This window comes from Corythoichthys intestinalis, unplaced genomic scaffold (assembly GCF_030265065.1).
Source record: "Corythoichthys intestinalis isolate RoL2023-P3 unplaced genomic scaffold, ASM3026506v1 HiC_scaffold_23, whole genome shotgun sequence".
Classification (NCBI taxonomy): Eukaryota; Metazoa; Chordata; class Actinopteri; order Syngnathiformes; family Syngnathidae; genus Corythoichthys; species Corythoichthys intestinalis.
Window position 1 is genome coordinate 10,122,271 of NW_026651592.1, and position 23,636 is coordinate 10,145,906.

Genomic DNA, 23,636 nt, shown 5'->3' on the forward strand with positions numbered 1-23,636 from the left:
GAAATGTGAGCAAAAATCCCAGAACCACACTGAGGGACCTAGTGAATGACCTACAGAGAGCTGGGACCACAGTAACAAAGGCTACTATCAGTAAAACAATGCGCCGTCAGGGACTCAAATCCTGCACTGCCAGACGTGTCCCCCTGCTGAAGCCGGTACGCATCCAGGCCCGTCTGCGGTTCGCTAGAGAGCATTTGGATGACCCAGAAAAGGACTGAGAGAATGTGTTATGGTCAGATGAAACCAAAATAGAACTTTTTGGTAGAAACACAGGTTCTTGTGTTTGGAGGAGAAAGAATACTGAATTGCATCCGAAGAACACCGTACCCACTGTGAAGCATGGGGGAGGAAACATCATGTTTTGGGGCTGTTTTACTGCAAAGGGACCAGGACGCCTGATCTGTGTAAAGGAAAGAATGAATGGGGCCATGTATCGAGAGATTTTGAATGAAAATCTCCTTCCATCAGCAAGGCCATTGAAGATGAGACGTGGCTGGGTCTTTCAGCATGACAATGATCCCAAACACACAACCAGGGCAACAAAGGAGTGGCTTCGTAAGAAGCATTTCAAGGTCCTGGAGTAGCCTAGCCTAGTCTCCAGATCTAGACCCCATAGAAAATCTGTGGAGGGAGTTAAAAGTCCGTGTTGCCCACCGACAGCCCCAAAACATCACTGCTGCAGAGGAGATCTGCATGGAGGAATGAGCCAAAATACCAGTAACAGTGTGTGTAAAGTTTGTGAAGAGTTACAGAAAACGTTTGGCCTCCGTTATTGCCAACAAAGGGTACATAACAAAGTATTGAGATGAACATTTGGTATTGAGCAAATACTTATTTTCCACCATGATTTGCAAATAAATTCTTTAAAAATCAAACAATGGCTGGTATGGTTGAGGATTACCCATGTTGACAATTACAGGCCTCGCTAATATTTTCAAGTTGGAGAACTTGCACGATTAGTGGTTGACTAAATACTTATTTGCCCCACTGTAAATGACTTTAAATAGCCCAAAATTACCTCATTGCCTGGCATTGGCTGCCACTACCGGCCATAGGCGTTCAATCCATTTGAAGTGGGAGGGATGGCAGCGAATGAACGAATGTTCATTCGATGCCACCCTTCCAGTTTGAATGGATTCGACGTCTACTAATGATGAACTCATTCCAATTCACAGCAGAAGCTTGTTTTTTGTTTATTAGTTGTTTGTAGAATATCATAGAATAATTTCCTGACCAATGTATTGATAATCGTATCGTCAGATCATCGTTATCGTGAGCTTTGTATCGCAAATCGTATGGTATCGTGAGGTACCAAGAGGTTCCCACTCCCATTCAAAAGTGTGTTACTTGCATGTACAGTGGTACTTCGACATATGATCGCTTCAACGCACGATCTTTTCAACATCCGACGTAAAATTTGACTCGCCATTTGTTTCTACATCCGACAAAATGCTCGTAATACGACGATTTATGAGAGCGTCGCGATTTCATTGTTTTCCCGCAAGAAGGACGCACGGCAGATTTTCTTGTGAGAGAAATCAACGTGGGTTCCAGGAATGTTTAAGCAGGTCGTGAAAAAGGAAAATGTGAGGCTTGCCATTGAAATGAAGATGCAATGATGGAAAAATATTAGCGTGGGGTGCGCGCCGGTGAACTGTTTTTATAAGTTTAGTTGACAATTATTATTGTGGTACCATCACGAAAGAGATCGCCAGCATCGTCATGTTTTTCATCATTTATTTCAGAACTCGTGCAACACAACACGCCAACTGCCAGCAAAAACAGGACGTTAAAAGAGTAAAGTAATATCTCAACTGCACTTTCACTCTGCCGTCGGCCCCGCGGTGCATTTAGGTACATCACGCAAAATTCAACTGCCCCATTAGAACCCGATTTGTTACATTATTACAGGTATTATTATTATTATTACTATTATTTTATTATGATTCCAATTTTTATACATAATGTATTTGTTTTGCTCTTTGTAATTGCTATTTGCAATAGTAACAGCAGTATTTATTAAGGATTTAGTCTAGGTTTTCGGGCTGTGGAACGAATTAATGGATTTATAATGTATTCTTATGGGAAAATCCTGCTCGACATACGACCGTTTCGACTTACAAACAAGGTCCTGGAATAAATTAACTTTGTATGTAGCGGTACTACTGTACTACCATTGTATGTATGACTATATATGCTAATTAGCTATAAGTAGGGTTATGAGCTCATATATAAGCTTAAGCTACAACTACTGGGAGGGCACACCTAATTAGAGATAGGACAGAAAGAGGGAAGACTGGACACATTTGGGTTATGACTCTTGCTTCTAAATATACTACTTTTTAATGCGTTATTGCTTTGTGCATATCGGAACTCGTTTCATCACAGTTAATAGCAAAAGTCTAATCCTCTTAATTTTCCTACATATTTTTTTGTAATACGTCCTTACAATCTGTCCTTTTCAGATACTTAGATATGGAGAATGACAATCTGACTGTTTTTATAGGCTGAACAGTTTTAATGTGCCAAATGCGAGTTTGGTGAACTCCCATTGTGGTTATTTATCTGGTATTGAAAGTACCATATTTTGTTACCTTATTGCAGTGTTTTGTGCCGCGAGAGATCGTCAGGTGTGCCACGAGAAATTATCCAGTATCACATTTTTTTTTTTTTAACATCGTCGGGCGGAGTTGCAGCACGAAGGAAGAAGTAGGTAGAAGGTTGCAGTCGTGTGCAGATGAGCGAGCGATTGCTCGTGTCGCGTTCAAGAACTCCGACGACAATGTGGACCCCAGCGCATCTACAGTACATTATTTGATTAGACTCGTCAAGTGTCAGTACACACAAAAGTTCTTTTCCATTTTATCCATATGGGACAATCCTCCCCCTGTGTTTTATTTCAACACATTGTCGAGGACAGCAAGGTGGCTGATGGCTAGAAAGCTGAGCAGTTCTTGAACGTGACACCAGCAGCTATCCAACAGCACCATGGTGCAAAGCGAGCTTAAACGTAATCTCTGAACGAAACACCCGTCGCTTCAAAACAAGTCGATTGACTATTGTGTTCGCCATTGTGAAGACACAGAGAAACGGGTTTTTTTTTAGAGAAGAAGTACAAAGGTAAATGAGAAAGCCCTCAAAGCCAGTTACCTTGTTGCTGAACTTGTTGCTAAATCTAAAAAGTCCCACACTGTGACAGAGACATTAATATTGCCTGCCCGGAAAGCCATTGTCAGCTAGATGCTCGGCCCTGATGGCGTTAAAGACATTGCTAAAGTCTCCCTGTCTGATAATTCTGAGCTTTTCAAGTCTAACTACTATTAAAAGAAATAAAAATAAAAATAAAGAGGTACTGAGAGCTGTTGAAGAAGATTCCTGCCAGGATATTGGCTTTGTGTTCATCTAAACAGACTCAGGTTTCATACTGAGTAAGTGTAACTATTGAGAAATCAATTTATTATTAAATATACTGTACAGAAAGTAATTTTGGAACATTTTTGGTTTGTGGTATGCGCGAGATTTTTTCCAATGTAAAAACATACCAAAAGTTGTTTAAATTTCTATTTATTAAAAAAAAAAAAAAAAAAAAAGCCATAATACAACGTTCCAACATTTTAATTTTGCATATTTATTAAAAATAACGGGGAAAAAACACTTTTTTTTTTGTTTGTTTACCTTTAAAAATCACAAAGTGAATTATTTCAATGATTAAAAAAAATGTATGTCTATATATTGTGGACAATTTATACTTTACCCTAAAACATTTCCAATTCCCTGGAGTTTTCCAAAAAAAGAATCAATTTTTGAGTGAAAATGTTTTTTTTTTCTTTAGTATGTCACCTTTTTTTCTACATATATAAAAAATTCTAAGTTAAAGGAAAAAAAAAAAAATTAGTAAATTAATTAATAAAATGTTCATTCATTCATTTTCCATGCCACTTATCCTCACGAGTGTTGCGGAGGAAATGGAGCCTATCCCAGTTAACTACGGGCAGTAGGCCAAATACATTTTTAAAAAATAGAAAAATAAAAAGTTATATAAAAATAATTTTTTAAAAAATATCAGTACATTTTCCTCTGAAATATTTAAAGATAATATATTGAACACAAATAGAAAAATAACTCCTGAAATTATTATTTTTTTGATCAAAATATTCTTAAAACTACTATGTAAATATGTCTCATTCTTAAAAATAAAAAGACCCGATTTGTTCCCTTAAAACTATATTCAAAATATACAACCATCTCTCGTTAAAATCTCCAAAACTTTATGCATAGAAATTGCTATATGTTATTCCCTAGTACGTCCCAAAAAAAATTTCTCCACCACCTCCAAAGTTTAAAACATGAATTTGCCCTGTGAAGTACAGTATTTGCAGCACCTGACTTGTTGTGATTTTATATTGTATTTTCTTTTAAATCCAAAATGTTGACAAGGACGCGCTCCGTTTGCCTCAGTGTTGACATGCTAGCATTCCAAACGCGAACACACCGTTCGCCACGTCGTAAACAGCGCGCCAAGCGTCGTAAATCGGCCCGTCGTGGCGTTAACGCGTGATGTCACGGTTTTTGCGGTGTGTTTAGGGGAGCGAGGCACCAGCAGAGTCCGCTTCTAAATGGTAACAGCTTGTTTTAATGTTGTCGAGGTCTTCACGAAGCAGCTCAGTGTGTGTGTGTGAGGCTTTTGTCAAGATATTTGATCCTTGTTATATTTAGTTTAGAGTCATTAAGTCATTTAGTGAGTTAATTTGCCAGCCTTGTTTGTGTGTGCGTACATATTTTCCACACTCAAAATGTCAAATTTATGAATCTCTTTCCAATCTAAGCTTTTGTGACCGGCCAGAAACCAACAATTCTTGATGTTAATTTAAAAATTTATGCTCTGCTCTAATTACTTTTTTTTTGACACTACAAGTAACATTTTTCCAAATAAAAAATTGCTCTGATAGAAGAAAACTGAAGAGGACTTTGCAAAATGATGAATTATTTTGCTAATGTTCCTGTTTTTGGAATAGAAATAGAATAGAAAGCTTTTATTATCATTGTACAGAGAAGAATGAGATTTAAAGTGCGTACGACAGGAGAAAAAAAGTCTTAAATAGCATTATTATGTGAATTAGAATCATATTTTGAGACGATTCGACTATATACAACAATTTGGCAAAGTGCAGAGGACGAGAAATTAGTCTTTTAATCTGCCGGTTAGCCACGCCTACCATTATAGGGCTCTAGCGTCCCCAGCAGGAGAATGTCGTCGTTTTGCTATTAAGCCCATTGAGGGGGAATTATTCAGAACGAGGAAAATGCGACGAAGAGAGCTGCAAAATGTAATTTCAGTCTCTATGCCAATCTTTTTACAGGATATTCTTTTTATCCAAGTATTTTTCCTCATTAGCTAAATAAATGGTATGGTCAAGACAAATAAAAGTCTTGTGCTAAATGGAATATGAAATAATAAAAACGCATTTATTCAGTACGACATGGCAAAATTACTCCATAATGGTCAAAACTGTCCACTTCTTGCACCTCCCGAATGATATTTTATGCCACCGTAGTTAGTCGGGCTTTTGTCATTTCCCTGCCCCGGTTTCGGAGAATGTAAACAAACCATGAGGCGTTACAGCTAGCTGACATTCTAACCCGAACCGAGTAATGTTTCAAAGCGAAAAAACACACATAACTAGCCAGGATCATTTCACACGGCGGTGGGATTGTCGACTGTCTTCGCCGATCGGCAACCCGCCCCGCGGCAAGCAAGTTAGAGCTCGTTGTTCCCCTGCTGAGGGCAGAAGGCATGTTCACGGAGAAGCGGCTAGACAATGACCGCCGGAAAAACTGGCGGACATCTGAGGAGCGCGTAGCTACCACACAGTCAACACAAATATGGCAAAATAATGCTTTACTACATGGCGAAGACGTAAACAGTGAGAGATTATCTTTCCCCGTTTAAAAAAAAAAAAATAAAATAATAAAATGAATTAGTTCCAAGATCCATTATTGGGGGAAAATTGATTCCTTAACTAGAGATGCCGATCGATCGGGTCCGATCACGTCATTTTCAAAGTATCGGAATCGGCAAAAAAATATCGGCCATGCCTTTTTTTAATATATATATATATATATTTTAATTATATCGTTTTCTAATTGTATTTAACATTACAGACATAATATGTTACACTCATCCAGAGTCTTTAGTTTAGGCTTAAGGTAGGGTTATCAAATTTATCCCGATAACGGCGGTAATTAATTTTTAAAAAATGTATCATGTTAAATCTTTAATGCAATTAATGCATGCGTTGCACGACCCACTCACGCATTGTCGTGCTCAATCTGTAATGGCGCCATTTGACCCATTTAGAGAGATAAAAGGCAGCGTAAAATGAGTAGAGTGAATTTTGGCAGCCTTTGGAGCCTTTTTTTAATAGGCTAAAGTCTTACAATCCCTCTACCTATGATTAGAAATATCATGGGTAGCAATGTGGGGAAGCAAGGTAGCAATTGATCTTTATCTTAACACCTTATGTTATTTGACAACGCAGAGAAGATATATCAATTGGTAGCACTACGCACAGTCATGGTTCCACTTCCCATCAGGCATTTGGGCATGGCTACAGTATCATTTACTGAAAGCTCAACAAATACACTAGATGGCAATATTTAGTCACAATATACAAAGTCACAAGTCTTTCTATCGGTGGATCCCTTTCACAGTAAGAACGTTAACAATGTAAATGCCATCTTGAGGCTTTATTGTCATAATAAACAAATACAGTACTTATGTACTGTATGTTGAATGTATATATTCGTCCGAGTTTTATTCATTTTTTTCTTAATGCATTGCCAAAATGTATATGATCGGGAAAAATTATCGGGAATGATTGGAATTGAATCGGGAGCAAAAAAAAGCAATCGGATCGGGAAATATCGGGATTGGCAGATACTCAAACTAAAACGATCGGGATCAGATCGGGAGCAAAAAAACATGATCGGAACAACCCTATCCTTAACTAGTAATGTGAAAACTTATTGGGAAAAATGCAAATAAAAAAAGCCATGCGTGACTTAAAACACTTAAAATTAGTAATAACACAAATCTAGCTGTTATTAATTGAAATGAAAATTAATAGAAGATGTAAATCATTAAAATAGAAAACACTCAAATGTAAATTGGTGCAGATAAATACTGTAAATATGGTAAATAATGATTAATGAATGACCATGTAATATATATGAAAATAAATAAATACAATAAAAATAGTAATTAAAAAAACATTTACAAATATGTAGTGTTTTTTTGTTGTTGTTTGGTTTGAACTGGTGGTCTTCCAATCATGCATGCTTCTGACAGTGCGTGGTGGACAGTGTCAGCTGTTTTAAGCCCGCTATCTAGTCCTTCCAGACTGCAATCCCCCAAATCCATCTCTGCCCCCTCCCCATGTGACCACAACTGCCCCTTTTCTATCCTGTCAGCTGCGCACACACAAAGCCAAAGATAGACACAAACGCATTACAAGTGAGGTTAAAAGGAGAATGTTTAGATAACTTTGAGGCCTCGGGATGACAACAAGAATATACGCCTGTGTGCGTGTGCATACGTCGGCTCGTAGAAAGACAGGTGGGAGACCATTAATGCGGTTGCGCGACACTAGACACCGACCGGGGAAATGACACTCAACGGGCTGAAGACAGCCACCGTTATTGCTGTGTGTGTATGTGTGACGACACAAAAGAGAAGGTCAGGGTGCTAAAGGTGATCCGGGGCGCCGCTCAGCAAGACAGCAAATGATGCACGTGGAAGGAAGGAAAGAGAAAAGAGGAAATGCGTCTGAGTGTGTTTGTGTGCAAGCGAGCCAGTCGCATTCCTGTTGAGAAGTTTGAAACGTCTTCTCTGACTGCAAGTCACACGAGGCGTGCGTAAATCACTCGCATGCAAACGGGTGAACTTTTGACTTTGGAGGTCTGGATGACACAACTATTAAAAAATCAAAAATCTGAAAAAACACTTGCAGGGCTTCCTCCAGTGTTTTGCAAGCCTCATTGGCTACCATTGACGCTGATATATGTCCAACCCATTTGGGCTAGGAGGGCTCGCAGTGATTGTTCAGTCATGCACTGTATTGTTTAGTCATGTATTAGTCCTCTCTCAGATTTTGTCTAGTCTTAGTCGACGTTTTTCTTTGGTAAAATTAAAGAAATTTACTCTAAAAATAAGTTTCCAACTGTTTTGAACGAACATTGACAGTCGAGCACATGCTGAAGCGTCTATAAGGACAATGCCAACTTGGTGATAATACACACTCAGTAGGAAATCAGTACATTAATTTCAAGTAATTATTATACCAACCTGGACGCCATGAACTGTACATAAAAAAAAAAAAAGGAAAAAAAATTTAAGAGGACGCTCGCCATTAGCATTAGCCTAATGCTAACTCAAATGCGAATGCCAGTGCTAACGCTATGAGTTACATTTAGTGTGTGATGATCACTCAGCACAGACCTTCAAAGGCTTCTGGCCAAGATAAGAAAACAAATCTTATCATGCGTGTGTGTGTGTGTGTGTGTGTTACGTGCCAAAGAAGGCTCGCGAAGAGCGTAACATAAAACAAGCCACAAAAATGTACGAGTGGACACAAATTTATTTACAGAACAATCAAACTCGCAATGAATATGTACAGAATGCCGACGAAACGTGACTTCAGGGTAAGCCCAGGCCAAAACAACAAACAAAAGGAACTACACTTAAACCCCACCCGCTAACTAAACCCTGATCATGTAAAAGGAACAAAGAAAAGACGGCTTCTAACCTAACTTCCTACTCTATACAAAACAGGAGAAAACGGGTTGAACAGAAATGGCGACTTACCCTTACTTGCTTCAGTGCTCTTATTTACAGTGGTGAACAAAAACGATCCAATAACGAATAAACACAAAAGACCTCACCGAAAAAGCGGGAGTGTATGAAACTAGCAATCAAATGCAAACGAGCGTGAATGGCGAGCAAATAGCTGGCGAGGAGGACCGCGGCAGAATACTGTCAAATGCGACCTCATAGAGCGTTGACAGTGGCAGGTTTAAGAAGCTTGGCGCCTTTTTCCGTGGCCAATCAGCGGCGGTGACGTCGTCGGTCCGTCCTGCGTCGATCAGCTGTCGTCACAGTGGAAGGGGAAGCAGCCAGCTGGTGGAGGCGACGATCAGCTGACTGGAAGAACCTCAGAAAATTAACTATTAAACGGCCAGGGGCCGTCACAGTGTGCAAGCCTGGAGACTGGAGAGCAGCAGCACATCACACGAGTGATACAACTAGACACTGCTACGATGCAAGCTAACTACACATAAAATGTCACACATTGTGAACATGTAACGAAAACTATTGTGCATTTCTATCTCATTCTTGTCTCGTCAGACGAAAACTTTGTCTTATGTTTTCGTTCCCCAAAACCCGTTTATTAGCTCGTTGTCGTCTTGTCATCGTCATGAAAAAAAAAATCGTTGACACATACAGTATATACATTCAACATACTGTACATAAGTACTGTATTTGTTTATTATAACAATAAATTGGCATTAACATTATTAGCATTGTTTCTGTTAAAGGGACCCACGGATGGGAAGACTTGTAGTTCTTAAAAGATAAATGTATAAATGTTAGTACAAGTTATGGTAATTTTTTTAACACCCCTCTTAATGTTTTTGTTTTAATAAAATTTGTAAAATTTTCAATCAAAAAATACTGTATACTCGTAGCTCGCCATTGTTGACGTCGCCGAGCGGTGACGTCACAGCCGTTCTTCCACAGTGTCTTTAACTACGTAAGGTAATGATTGAAATACACCACAAGGCGAGTTTTAAATTACTTGGAAATCAAGTCAATGAGTGTGTTTTGTCCATTGACTGACGCCGTAGTTCCCTGTGTCCATTGTACTTCACGGTCATTTGAGTGCTGGCTTCACAACGTACGAGACCTCTGGTAGTTTTTATATTGTGACTGAATGTTGTCATCCAGTGTATTTGTTGAGCTAAACGAAATGTTTGAATAGAGTTTGACCAAAGTCTGAGTAAGTTTTATGTGTATTTTGCATCGCTATTTTTATTGGGAATGCCAGCTTTTTTTTGTAAACATTTTTTTTTTGAGAGATATGAATGTTATTTTTGTTGTGCTTTCACTAAATGATACTTATGTTTGTTGTGAATGAGTTGCCGAAGCTTATGCCAATAAACGGCGCGGTCCAATGAACGCCTGTGTCCACTGGCCTTTCTCTCCCTCTTAGCTCTTAGTGCGCAAAAACGGCGTCATTGTAATCTGTTTGAGGCAATGCATGAGCGGGTCATTCCGCGGAAGTGTTAAATGTTTCAAATATTTAACGTGATTAATTTAAAAAATTAATTACTGCCCTTTAACGCGATAAAATTGACAGCACCACTTTTTACGTATAAATTTTTGTAAATAAGTGCTTAAATCCCTGAATTCTTTATAAATATGGCCGTTAAACAGTGTCGATTCTTGGTTAAAAAGCAACAAAAAAAAAAAAGGAGCAGTTAGCATTTATTTTACGTAAATATTGCGAATTAGGACACCAATGCCGTAGCGGTTAATTTCTCCCATTGATTGTTTTCATGTTTCAAAATGCATGCATGGTACAAAAAAATATAATAATTATCTTGGACCCTCGAACAAATTACTCCTGAGACAATCCTTCCTGTTTGTATGTGGTACAGCTTTAGTACTTTTTCAACTTAAATCTGGCGTTGGATCCCTGCATGTGTTGACTCATTGCGACCACTGTAGGACAGCCCCCTACTTGAAGGCGTTGCGCAGTGGCTGACGGATATGACCTGTCAATACAATGATGAAGTCTATGTTGATAGATTGATTTCTTAAATAATCAATAGATGCGGCCCTAAGAGGAGGTGACTTAATCAAAAATCAATTGTAGGTGACCCAAAATTAAGGAAGTGACCCAAAAGTCCCTCAAAACTAACAGCAAGTGACCCAGCCCCTTACAGATAAAGAGATTGGACACCTATCGCCGTCAGTGCCACAAAATAAAACATGATCAATTGATCAAAGTTTACTACCGTGTCTTTTTCAATTGAATTGATATCTTCCAGTCAAAACTTTCTAAGGTCTTGTGCAGACTTCAAGTCATTGCACTGCTGTTTTTAAGGGAGGCTTGCAGGTGACTTGGGAAGGGACTGGTGCGGGGGTGCATTCAATTGGGGGTGTTGAGGCAGCAGCTGCAGCAAATGAAGAAAAAAAAGGTGACATCAGTGAGGAGGAATTTTCTCTCCTTTTTTTCCCAACTTCTTTTGTTTGACACCAGCCTTTACATCTAAGTCGCTGACACATGAAGCAAAGCAGAATGGGGGAACGGCAACAGGGGTCCCTCGCGCCGTAGAAGCTTCTTTCGTATAAAAAGTCATTACACATTCACACATGCGCCAACACGTGGAAGCCGTCAGGTGCGAACGTCACTTTTTCACTGACCTTTTTCCTAATTGGAGCTCATTTGGAGCCGGAGCCGGAGCCCCACCCCCACGTGTGTGTGTTATAACTTAAGGCCCAATTTTATCCACATAGGACTCGAGCGAGAACACGTCCAACTTTCCTTCCTGCTCGTGATTACATCAACACATGATCGCGCACACACACAGACCCACACGCTTATGACATCAGCAGCAGCTGCATAAAATGGTGTGTGTAAGTCTAATTTGTACATTTACAAAGTTTGTCGCCAAGGTTACAGTAGAAGAAAGCTTTCATTCAATAAGGTGTTAAGTGTCATGCGATGTCAGTATTTGCCCAGATATTACTTGTAAAAAGTTGTATTATTTTTAGTTGAAAAGGGCATGTACTGTTTGTAAAGTTTAAGTAGTCAGGATTTTTTAGTGTAAAAAGCTGTATCTTGTCATAACAAATCGTGGTGTAGAGAAAAAATATATCGGACATTCTTTTTATATATATATATATATATATATATTCTTTATATATATATATATATATATATATATATATATATATATATATATATATATATATATATATATATATATACATATATATATATATATACAGTGGGGCAAATAAGTATTTAGTCAACCACTAATTGTGCAGGTTCTCCCACTTCAAAATATTAGAGAGGCCTGTAATTGTCAACATCGATAAACCTCAACCATGAGTGACAGAATGTGGGAAAAAAAAAACAGAAAATCATATTGCTTGATTTTTAAATAATTTATTTGCAAATCATGGTGGAAAATAAGTATTTGGTCAATACCAAAAGTTCATCTCAATACTTTGTTATGTACCCTTTGTTGGCAATAACGGAGGCCAAACGTTTTCTGTAACTCTTCGCAAGCTTTTCACACACTGTTGCTGGTATTTTGGCCCATTCCTCCATGCAGATCTCCTCTAGAGCAGTGATGTTTTGGGACTGTCGTTGGGCAACATGGACTTTCAACTCCCTCCACAGATTTTCTATGGGGTTGATCTCTGGAGACTGGCTAGGCCACTCCAGGACCTTGAAATGCTTCTTACGAAGCCACTCCTTTGTTGCCCTGGCCGTGTGTTTGGGATCATTGTCATGCTGAAAGACCCAGCCACATCTCATCTTCAATGCCCTTGCTGATGAAAGGAGATTTTCACTCATAATCTCTCGATACTTGGCCCCATTCATTCTTTCCTTTACACAGATCAGTCGTCCTGGTCCCTTTGCAGAAAAGCAGCCGCAAAGCATGATGTTTCCACCCCCATGCTTCACAGTGGGTATGGTGTTCTTCGGATGCAATTCAGTATTCTTTCTCCTCCAAATACAAGAACCTGTGTTTCTACCAAAAAGTTCTATTTTGGTTTCATCTGACCATAACACATTATCCCAGTCCTCTTCTGGATCATCCAAATGCTCTCTAGCGAACCGCAGCCGGGTCTGGACGTGTACTTTCTTCAGCTGGGGGACACGTCTGGCAGTGCAGGATTTGAGTCCCTGGTGCGCATTGTGTTACTGATAGTAGCCTTTGTTACTGTGGTCCCAGCTCTCTGTAGGTCATTCTCTAGGTCCCCCCGTGTGGTTCTGGGATTTTTGCTCACATTTCTTATCATCATTTCGACGCCACGGGGTGAGCTCTTGCATGGAGCCCCAGATCGAGGGAGATTATCAGTGGTCTTGTATGTCTTCCATTTTCTAATAATTGCTCCCGCAGTTGATATCTTTACACCAAGCGTTTTACCTATTGCAGATTCAGTCTTCCCAGCCTGGTGCAGGTCTAAAATTTTGTTTCTGGTGTCCTTCGACAGCTCTTTGGTCTTGGCCATAGTGGAGTTTGGAGTGTGACTGACTGAGGTTGTGGACAGGTGTCTTTTATACTGATAATGAGTTAAAACAGGTGCCATTAATACAGGTAACGAGTGGAGCCTCATTAGACCTTGTTAGAAGAAGTTAGACCTCTGACAGCCAGAAATCTTGCTTGTTTGTAGGTGACCAAATACTTATTTTCCACTCTAATTTGGAAATAAATCATTTAAAAATCAAACAATGTGATTTTCTGTTTTTTCCCCCCCACATTCTGTCTCTCATGGTTGAGGTTTACCCATGTTAATAAATACAGGCCTCTCTAATCTTTTCAAGTTGGAGAACTTGCACAATTGGTGTTTGACTAAATACTTATTTGCCCCACTGAGGTAAGATCTTAAACCCGAACCTGACCCGACCCGAATTTTTTTATTTTCCTAGAACTAATCCATTTTTCCATCACTTTTTTTTCTCGAAAATGATGTTGAATTCTTGGTTTCACTTTTATTTGTCATAAGACTCAAAATGGCGACATGACACCTGTCATAACGATGAATGAGGGCTCAGATGTCATTGAGTGTCGATTAGTAAATTATGTCACTTTTGATGCAATATTGAGATTTTTTCAAATGTCTTTGGGTTTGGATTACAGTTTAGGAATTGTGTTAAGGTTAGGACACTTAAAGACATCTGTCATAAGCATTCATTAATGTTCATGACAGTGTCATGTCATAATTATGACAGTTCGACTTTTGGGGCAGACGGTAGGGGCACAACATGATCCTACCACATGATCATTGATGACCCTGAAACGCAGTGTCAGCAATAAAATCAACTTACACAAATATTTAGAATAAGAAGTTGAAGTTAGCATTTTTTGTTTCCCATCATTTTTGAGGGGAATTCTAAATCAGACTGCTTAGGACAGCTATACTTTCCACCAAGATCATCATACATTGAATATGGTACGCCCACCGGTGTTGGGCCAATGTAGTTACCCCCGTCAAAAATTGTATCCCCTAGGCGAAGCCACTGTGCTGCACTGATTTCCGTATTTTGGTGATGAAGTTATCTACAAGATTTTAAAACATGGCCCATCCATAAAAAAAAAAAAAATCCCTATCAAAGAATGTAACATTACTCACTGAACATAAAAAAGGAAATGTTTTACTATTTTACTCGAATGGATGACCTTTAACTGTTATTACTGTAATTCAAGTCCTGTATGGAGTTTCTCCAGTTTAATAAACGTCGATGTCCAAGATATATAACTGTGGTTCCTTTCTAGCTTCAAATAATTGTTTCAGTCAACATGACTCATAACTAACTTGTGTGTGCTTCCACGGCAAGGGGATACAATTTTTGATGGGGGTAACTACATTGGCAAGACATGGGTGGTGGTTCCGTTGTAATAATTAGAATCTTTAGTGGGGCAAATTGAAACTCCGCTCACCATTTTGGCGGTGCTCTCTGGTGTTTCATGGTCCATATTTTCAATCCTTGGTTCTTGCTCAGTAGTTGTTGTCGCTTTTGAAAGCTTAGGTTTGAAAAAAATGACATATCCATCTTGCCTTCTGTCCTCTGGTAGTTTTGGCTAAGCAAATCAAATGACCTTCTAAGGTGCTAGTCACATGATCTGTAATTAATAATAATAATTTTAACCCATTATAAAAATATATTTTTTTGTTCATTTCATTTATTTTTGCTGTTTGTTTTATTGCTTTACAACTTTTAAAGACAATATTTTACCGGAAAACTCTTAAATTTAAAATCATATATAGGAAAGTCAATTACATGCTTTGATACTTTGCAGCCAACAGGGGGAGCATGGCCCCGGACCCCCCCTTAAACTCCGCGTATGACACCAAATTCAAATAAAATGTTACTGAATTCTTCAAACAAGCAGTAAATTTCTAAGAAACAAAATTCAAAGTTTTCAAGGGAAAATATTTTTTCCCCAGAAAATCCAACTTGACAATTCTGATAAAAGTACTGTAAATCTTTAATTTCTTTGTACAGTTCCAGAAGGAAAAAATATTTTCCTGAAAAAAGTGTCAACGTTAATCCAAATGTAATGGAAAGTCAAAGTCGTAGGTTTGTAAATTAGTTTGTATGTGGATATCCATGACACTGATGTTGTACATGCACGTTAATGTATAAGTGCACCAAGAAAGGTCACCTTGACTTGCATTTCGGAGCTTTTGGGAAGAAGGAGGACTACGCGCCCGTTAGCGGCGTCCGTCATTAACTGGCGGCTAATCCATCAGATGTGATCAAAGGTAGCCGACTAACGCCGGCTAATCCTTCACCTTGAGGAGATCTCTTTAATGAGCTTACTGAGGAAGTCCTCTCTTCAGCGCCATCATCTGGTCCTCGGTCGACTTGCTTTGCCGCCGCCAGAACATCTGAAGGAGAATTCGTATTCGGATGAAGTTCTGTTGTTTGTTGTCAGTTTCTCAGTTACTGTTTTGCTATCAGTCTATTTTATGATGCTTGTGCTCGCAAAATGTATTAAATTAATAATATACAATCAGCAGTGACATTCTCAGGTCAGCAGTGAGCCCGAGAAGAGGAAGAAGTGAGTCATAACGAGCGGGCGTTTAATAAAACGCAGCCTGAATGATGATGATGATGATGAGCGTTCCGCATGCTTGCAGGAAGTGACGCCCTGGATTAGTGAATGCTCACGTTTCGGTGCCATTGACGGCGCTATACGTCCAGTCCATTTTGACTGGGAGAGGGCGAAGGTTCATTTGCTCCTCTCAGTCAAAATGGATTGAAAAAATATATTATCAATTAATTGTGTGACTTAATCTGAGCTGTTCCCTGAATATTTGGAATGGAAAAAAATGGCGGCACAGATGTAGCATAACCCCAACAGTGTCCTATTCTCACTCATGCCAAGACAATGGCCTGCTAATCCTCACTCCTGATTGGATGAGGAAAGATTACCCAGAGGGCACCAGCTGTCAGGGAAAGGCCGGGCCCAGTTTCCGTGTCACACACACACACACCCCTACACCCCCCCCCCCCACACACACACACGCACACGCGCAAATACAAACAAGTATGCACACGTACACTAACACTGGCAGCCGTTTCGCTACGCAAATGCTAATGCTAACATGGTAGGATTCATGATAACTAGAGCTGTCAAACGATTAAAATTTTTAATGAAGTTAATCACAGCTAAAAAATCAATTGTAATTAATTGCAATTCAAACTATCTCTAAGATATGCCATATTTTTTTTGTAAATTATTGTTGGAATGGAAAGATAAGACACAAGACGGATATATAGCGGAAAACACAGACAAGACTGAAAAAGCAGTTTCTGCTCTTGCACTCCTCTTTAAAAGAAACTGCTGTATATTAAGCCAAAACAACTGTTGTGTTTGATAGAACAATACGTCTATATGCTACCATAGCAGATTCATGGCGCATTAGGCCCCCGAACTATTTTTTGTTTCAACCCAGCCATAAAACGAAGGTAATTAATTACTTTTATAATTCAAAATGTCTACCGTTTTTAGCTTAGAATCATTAATTGGTGTTTCATATTTCTTTTTTTTTTTTTTTTTTTTTTTAAACGACTTTTAAAAAATATTCACTCATATATTTGATACACTGCCAATGGGTTTTCCCATTGGCAGTGTACTTGTTCTCCCCACTGTATTTTAAACTTTTAAGCAAATTATGTCACAATGAAAAAAATGGCGTCTGTAAAAAAGTCACGGATATTTACCTCATAGCTATCGCTTAATTGTATTTTATTTGTTTCTGTCGCATTTTCTCCGATATGTTAGATGATAAATAATCGATCCAAACGAAGAAAAATTGAAAAGAAAAATGTTTAAAAGGGTAAATGTATGAAAAAGAAAATCTCAACCTCTCCTTGATGTCTGCGATTTCTGCATCGCGACCTTTGTTATATTACCATGTTTCACCCATAAAATCCCAAAAAAATCCAGCTGTGGCCATTCACAGCTGTGTCTTGACACATGCTACATGGAGTTTTTTGATCGAAACAAGGTAAGTACGCGATAATATCTCGTTAAAGTCATGTCGTCTGTAATTCTGCCCTCGCGTGCTCTCACCTCCAGATAGGGTTATTCAGTTAAATTTTTTTTTTTTTTTTTAGAAAATGCCCTCTTGTTCCACATTTTTCTTCCCCCAGAAAATTGAGAGTTTAAGCTTTCCAATGATGTATCACTCATGCATTTCGGACAATTTTGAAAGTTGGCCTAATTGGTCTCAGCGGAACTTCAAGTTACCTGAGTGTTTTCCCCCATATACATTCAAAATACTGTAAATAAGTACTGTATTTATTTATTATAACAATAAATCCACAAGATGGCATTAACATTATTAACATTCTTTCTGTTAAAGGGATTCACGGGTAGAAAGACATAAAAGATCTTCTTAAAGTTCTTAAAAGATAAATGTGAGTACAAGTTAGAGTAATTTCATATTAAAACCCCTCTTAATGTTTTTGTTTTAATAAAATTTGTAAAATTTTCAATCAGAAAAAAAAAAATCTAGTAGCTCGCCATTGTTGACGTCGCCGAGCAGTGACGTCACGTGTGCTCCCTGCCGTTCTTCCAGTGTATTTAACTATGTAAGGTAGTGATTGAAATACACCACAAGGTGTTAATGGCAAGTTTTAAATTACTAGCCTGGTACACCAGACTCAACGCTGTTCCAGCTATTGAGTCTGGCCACCCTTCCCACGGAAACAATTTCCAGGGCGGAGCAAGCCACAGCATACAGACAGCGGAGTGGACCAATCAGCGACGGGCAGACGTGACGTTAGTAAAATGGCGACTTCAGGATGACGGACTTGCGCGCGGAAGTAAACATATGAAGAGAGCGGAGTTTATTCGACATGGCTAGCGCGAGACAGATTGTTGTCAGTGACTCGTGTCGATGTGTTTTTGGTCATTTAAAACTGATTTTACCGTGGATTGGAACATATTCTCGGCTCTGCCGTTCACCGTCTGTGTTGCTGAAGGGACGACTTTCGACGCGCAAGAGTGACGTTGCTCGTGAAGAACACGTCACGCAAATAAACGAATCTGATTTGTCGATTGATTTTGTATCTGCTCGAAAAGGCCGTCAATGGGATGGGTCCCAGACTATTTCTCTCTGTTTGAAAAATACAGGGAGAATAGTCTGGCAGAGCCAGGCTATTAAATTACAGTGGTACCTCGACATACGATCGCTTCGACACACGATCTTTTCGACATCCGACGTAAATTTTGACCCGCCATTTGTTTCTACATCCGACAAAATGCTCGAAATACGACTATTTATGACAGCGTCAACACGCCAACAGCCCGCAACAATAGGACATTAAAATGAAAGGAATATCTTAACTGACTCACTCTGCCGTCAGCCCCGCGGTGCGTTCAGGTACACCACACAAAATACGACTGCCGCATTAAAACTCGATTTGTTGCATTATTACAGGTATTATATTTATTATTATTACTATTATTATTATGATTTTTATTCATAATGCATTTGTTTTGCTCTTTGTAATTGCTATTTGCAATAGTAACAGCAGTATTTATTAAGGATTTGGTGTAGGTTTTCTGGCTGTGGAACGAATTAATGGAATTATAATGTATTCTAATGGGAAAATCCTGCTCGACATACGACCATTTCGACTGACAAACAAGGTCCTGGAACGAATTAACTTTGTATGTAGAGGTACAACTGTACTTAGAAATCAAGCCAATGAGTGTGTTTTGTCCCTTAACTGACGCCGTAGTTCCCTGTTTACTGGTCCATCCACGGTCATTTGAGTGCTGGCTTTTGCAACGTACGAGACCTCTGATAGTTTGTATATTGTGACTAAATATTGCAATCCGGTGTATTTGTTGAGCTAAACGAAATGTTTGAATAGAGTTTGACCAAAGTCTGAGTAAGTTTTGTGTGTATTATGCATAGCTATTTTGATTGGGAATGCCAGTTCTCTTTGCATTGAGCGCTTTTCTATTTGTGAACATTACTTTTGTTGCGCTTTCACTAAATGATACTTATGTTTGATTTGAAGGAGTTGCTGAATTTCATGCCAATAAACGGCGTAGTCCAATGAACGCCTGTGTCCACCTTTCTCTGCCTCTTAGCTCTCAATGTGCAAAAAAAGGCGTCATTGTAATCTGTTTGAGGCAATGCATGAGCGGGTGTTTCCGCGCATGCGTTAAATGCGTCAAATATTTTTATATTTATTTATTTATTATTGTTGAGGTGGTTGCAGCTCAACGTTGCATTCGTAGGGAGAATACGTTGTCTTTTACTCAAAACTCGGCGTATTTAATTTCCATTGACATGCGGATACATCCTCTCTCATTGCTGTCTGTACAGGCAATCCCACAAATTAAAGTCATCAAAGTCAAACAAGAAGAAGTAATAAAAGTAGCACTTTAGACAATTAAGTCCTATCCTGCCATCTTGTGGCGAAAAGTTAATATGTCAATAATAACAAGCAATAGGAACATTATTTCCACATCAACTGAGGACACATTTATGAATACAAAACATTTCCTCCACCATTTCTCTCAACAATTATTTTCAATATTTTTAAATAAATATCACTCCCAGCCATTTTCACCGGTGCACCCCCCTTGCTCCCAGCCGTTTTACTGGATTTTGACTGATTTTGCAAGGCCCACAGAAAATTCTATGTACAAAAGAAAGATTAGACTCCTTTCTTTCAGCAGGAAAAAAGTTTGTTCATATCTTTTTCCATTCTTTAGAAATCAGCATTAGAAAATAGCTTAGTTTGAGCAAATTTCCAATTTCTGATGAAAAAACAGAGAAAAAAAGCATACATTCAAACATAATTTTGACTTTAACACAACTATTTTTCGCTTTTGTGACATCCCGAACATCTGAATAACGTTTTCCTTCTACAAAATAACATAAACAACAAGACAAATAGAGCTTTTAATAGCAAAGTAAAAATTTATTTACACATAACTAAACTACTGAACTGAGAGATGACGCTGTTGTGGCCGCGACAGCCGGAGTAAACCCTCATCGCTGCCTGTCACATCAAGATGGATTTTTTTGAGTCTTTCTTTTGTGTTGATCACTGCCTCGTGGCGGAGTTCGCCTGGGGAACTTGTGTGGGGCATGTTGTGTTCCTGGGGGGGAACTGGTTTGGCCGTGCACGTTTCCGGCTGAGTCACGGTACACTGAAGGGTTGCGGAGGACGCGAGCGGCCGAGCATGGCGGCGCGGGCTCTGCTCGGCGAGCAGCATGGACTCAACGGCATCGTCCGCTGCACTGGTGGTCCCGGTCGTTCTGCTCGGTCATCCAGCGCCTGGCATTCCGGGCGTCCTCCCGGCTGTCCTGCTCGGTCGTCAGCCGCCTGGCATCCTGGTCGTCGCACTTGGTCGTCTTCCGCCGGCGCCCTGGCCGTGTGGCCCAGCCGTTCGTTCTGTTGAATCGGGTTGCGGGTCTTACCAAATGTGCTACTGCCCTCCAGTGGCCAGTTTTATTGCTTTAAAATGCATTTTCAGCATTGTGCTTTGGAGCGAAGCTGCATCAGAATCTACAGATGTCTCTTGTGGAAAAAAAAACGTAAAAGACGTATAATTTCATTTTTGGGACACTGAAACAATTAAAAATAGGACGTATTTATATGTTTTTGGGAGCAAATGAGTTAATTAAAAAAAATAATTAAAAAAATACCGCCATTAAAGCGATAAGCTTGACAGCACTAATGATAACACGTTGGTGTTTGTGTGTGCAGGTACTACGGAGCGGGTGTGTCTGGTTCAAGGCACGGTGGAGGCACTCAATGGCGTCCACGACTTCATCGCTGAGAAAGTACGAGAGATGCCGCAAAGCAGCCAGAAGTCCGAACCAGTCAGCATTCTACAGCCACAGACCACAGTCAACCCCGACCGCATCAAACAGGTCGGTTTCAGACTATTCAAGTCGAATTGAGTTCATTCCGTGCGTGTTAGGAGTAGTCGGTATAGCCTCAAAATGATAACACCAAGGAAATTTGCAATGACGATATTTATACGGTAGGAGAACAAAATACAGCCCAATATGTTTGTGATTGCTGCTTCGGATGATCTTTTCATTTACACTGCAATGTAAACAGAGCAAATCTCATGCAACAGACACTTTGAAAAGCAAACAAAAATACTTAAAGACCAAATGTGAAATTAATTTCATAAAATGCCAAATAGGGTCACAATTAAAGTAATTAAACATTGTCCAACAAATAAAGCATGTAAAAATAATTTATATGTTGTATATTTGACAAAATAATCGCGTTTCTGAAGTTCGAGCGTGAAAGGGGACGAACCCGGAAGTGATACGTCACACTGAGAACAGCGATGGCAGCGCTCCATACTGCCGCCATACAAAGCCCTTCAAACAATGATTCAAACAGTGATATAAGCGATAGATCGAGTGCAAGTGAGGAGATCCAAGTTTTTGAAGAGTTGGAGGAAGAGGTTGGAATTTTATGTTGGACCGTACATGTATTAGCCAGACGCTAATCAGGATGCAAACAATGTGCCCAGACTACCTGACATGGAAGGGAGACAAGACCCATCGAGATTACAAGATTGGTAAGATATAGGCTGTTATTATTTTTAGGATTTGAAGCATGTCAGGTAAATAAACCACCTACTATTGCCTGGGATAAAAGAAAAGTTTTGACGAATCCCCGATCATGTTGTGGAACGAACAGTAGAAGCTAGCGAAGTTGGCTTTTATTTACCTGACATGTTTCGGCGAACACTTCCGCCTTCAGACCCTCTGACGAAGGCGGAAGTGTTCGCCGAAACATGTATAAATAAACCACCTACTATTGCCTAGGATAAAAGAAAAGTTTTGACGAATTTATGAGTGTAGGAAAAATGAACTCAATACAACTATGATCGGGGATTGCCCTGAGTTAGCTTTCGGCTAATGGAGCTACCTTCTACTATTCATTCCACAACAGGTGGCGGCTCTGGTTTGACAAAGTCATCAGTCATCTATCCAAAAATCACACATACTTTTTTGCAAATCCTTGATCATAAGCAGACCGGTTAAGGAAGCAGGCATCTTCGAAGTGTTTGTAGCAGAGCACACTACTCGATGATGGCGTGAAATTCATTCGCTTCGTACGAACGAAAGATGTCCATTTACGTGCCCTGCTATCCTTTGGCCACTCATACAACTTTTCTTCAGATTGAGAACAATACATCACCTCACACCGCCGTGGCATCTTAGCGAGAAGCAATGCAACAATACTGTTCTATAGCGGACTTCCCTCGCAGTTCTCTGTGTGACGTAATTTCCGAAGAGTTCCAAAGATTGTCGAAGAAAAGCATTTTCGTTGTCAAGGGCGTTGTTATGGGTTAAACAAAGAATCTGGAAGGGCTGCGTTAAAAAAAAAAAACGAAAATATGCTTATAATTGTTTAGCCATTGATATTATTCAAAAACATGGTTGGCCAACCTTACTTCACATTTGCTCTTTAAAGCAACACTAGGTAATATTTCAGTTTTGGTCGATTTTAGCAATGCCAGTGGACAAAAGTGGTAGTGTTTTGCCTTAAGGAAGACTGCGTTTTCCATGAGGACCAGCGCACACCCGCACAATGTCATAAAAGCATGATCTTATTCATGATTAAACAACATTTATGTTTCCAGAGGCTGTGTAAATGATGAATGGTGATAAGGTAATGAATCCAGTTGTGGCTAAACAATAGCATATGACGGTTAGCAACCGCGTGGCTTAGTGTGGCTAACCACCCCACCCGTACTCGTCATGAGTTCGGATAAGGGGGAGGGGGGGTGTCACGCCAGCGAGTGAAAGCCGAGCCAATGTTTATTCTTGAGTATCCTTTTATACTGGTAGCCTCTCTTTTTTTTCCTCCTCCTCGGACAAAACGTTATGTCTCTTTTGTTGCTCTGCCATCTTTGCAAAATTTGCGTGAAAGCACTCGCGTCGGCTTCCGTCTTTATAATGAATGGGGATAGGGGGAAGTGATGTATAGTGCTGGCCAAAAGTATTGGCACCCCTGCAAATCTGTCGGATAATGTTCAGGTTCTCCCAGAAAATGATTGCAATAACAAATGCTTTGGTAGTAATATCTTCATTTATTTTGCTTGCAATGAAAAAACACAAAAGAGAATGGGAAAAAAATTAAATCATTATCATTCTACACAAAACTCCAAATGGGCCGGACAAAAGTATTGGCACCCTCAGCCTAATACTTGGTAGCACAACCTTTAAACAAAATAACTGCGAACAACCACTTCCGGTATCCATCGATGAATTTCTTACAATGCTCTGCTGGAATTTTTGACCACTCTTCTTAGGCCAACTGCTC

At 39.5% G+C, this 23,636-nt stretch overlaps 1 protein-coding gene across 3 annotated transcripts in view; it reads left to right on the forward strand.

The window, feature by feature from the left end:
* LOC130911165 (RNA-binding protein Nova-1-like) overlaps positions 1-23,636 on the forward strand; it is a 131,387-nt gene that overhangs the window by 83,743 nt on the left and 24,008 nt on the right. For all 3 annotated transcript variants that reach the window (XM_057828946.1, XM_057828945.1, XM_057828947.1), the window contains one exon: positions 21,048-21,214. In XM_057828946.1, the coding sequence (XP_057684929.1) occupies positions 21,048-21,214 (167 nt within the window). The remainder of the gene's footprint in view (positions 1-21,047; positions 21,215-23,636) is intronic.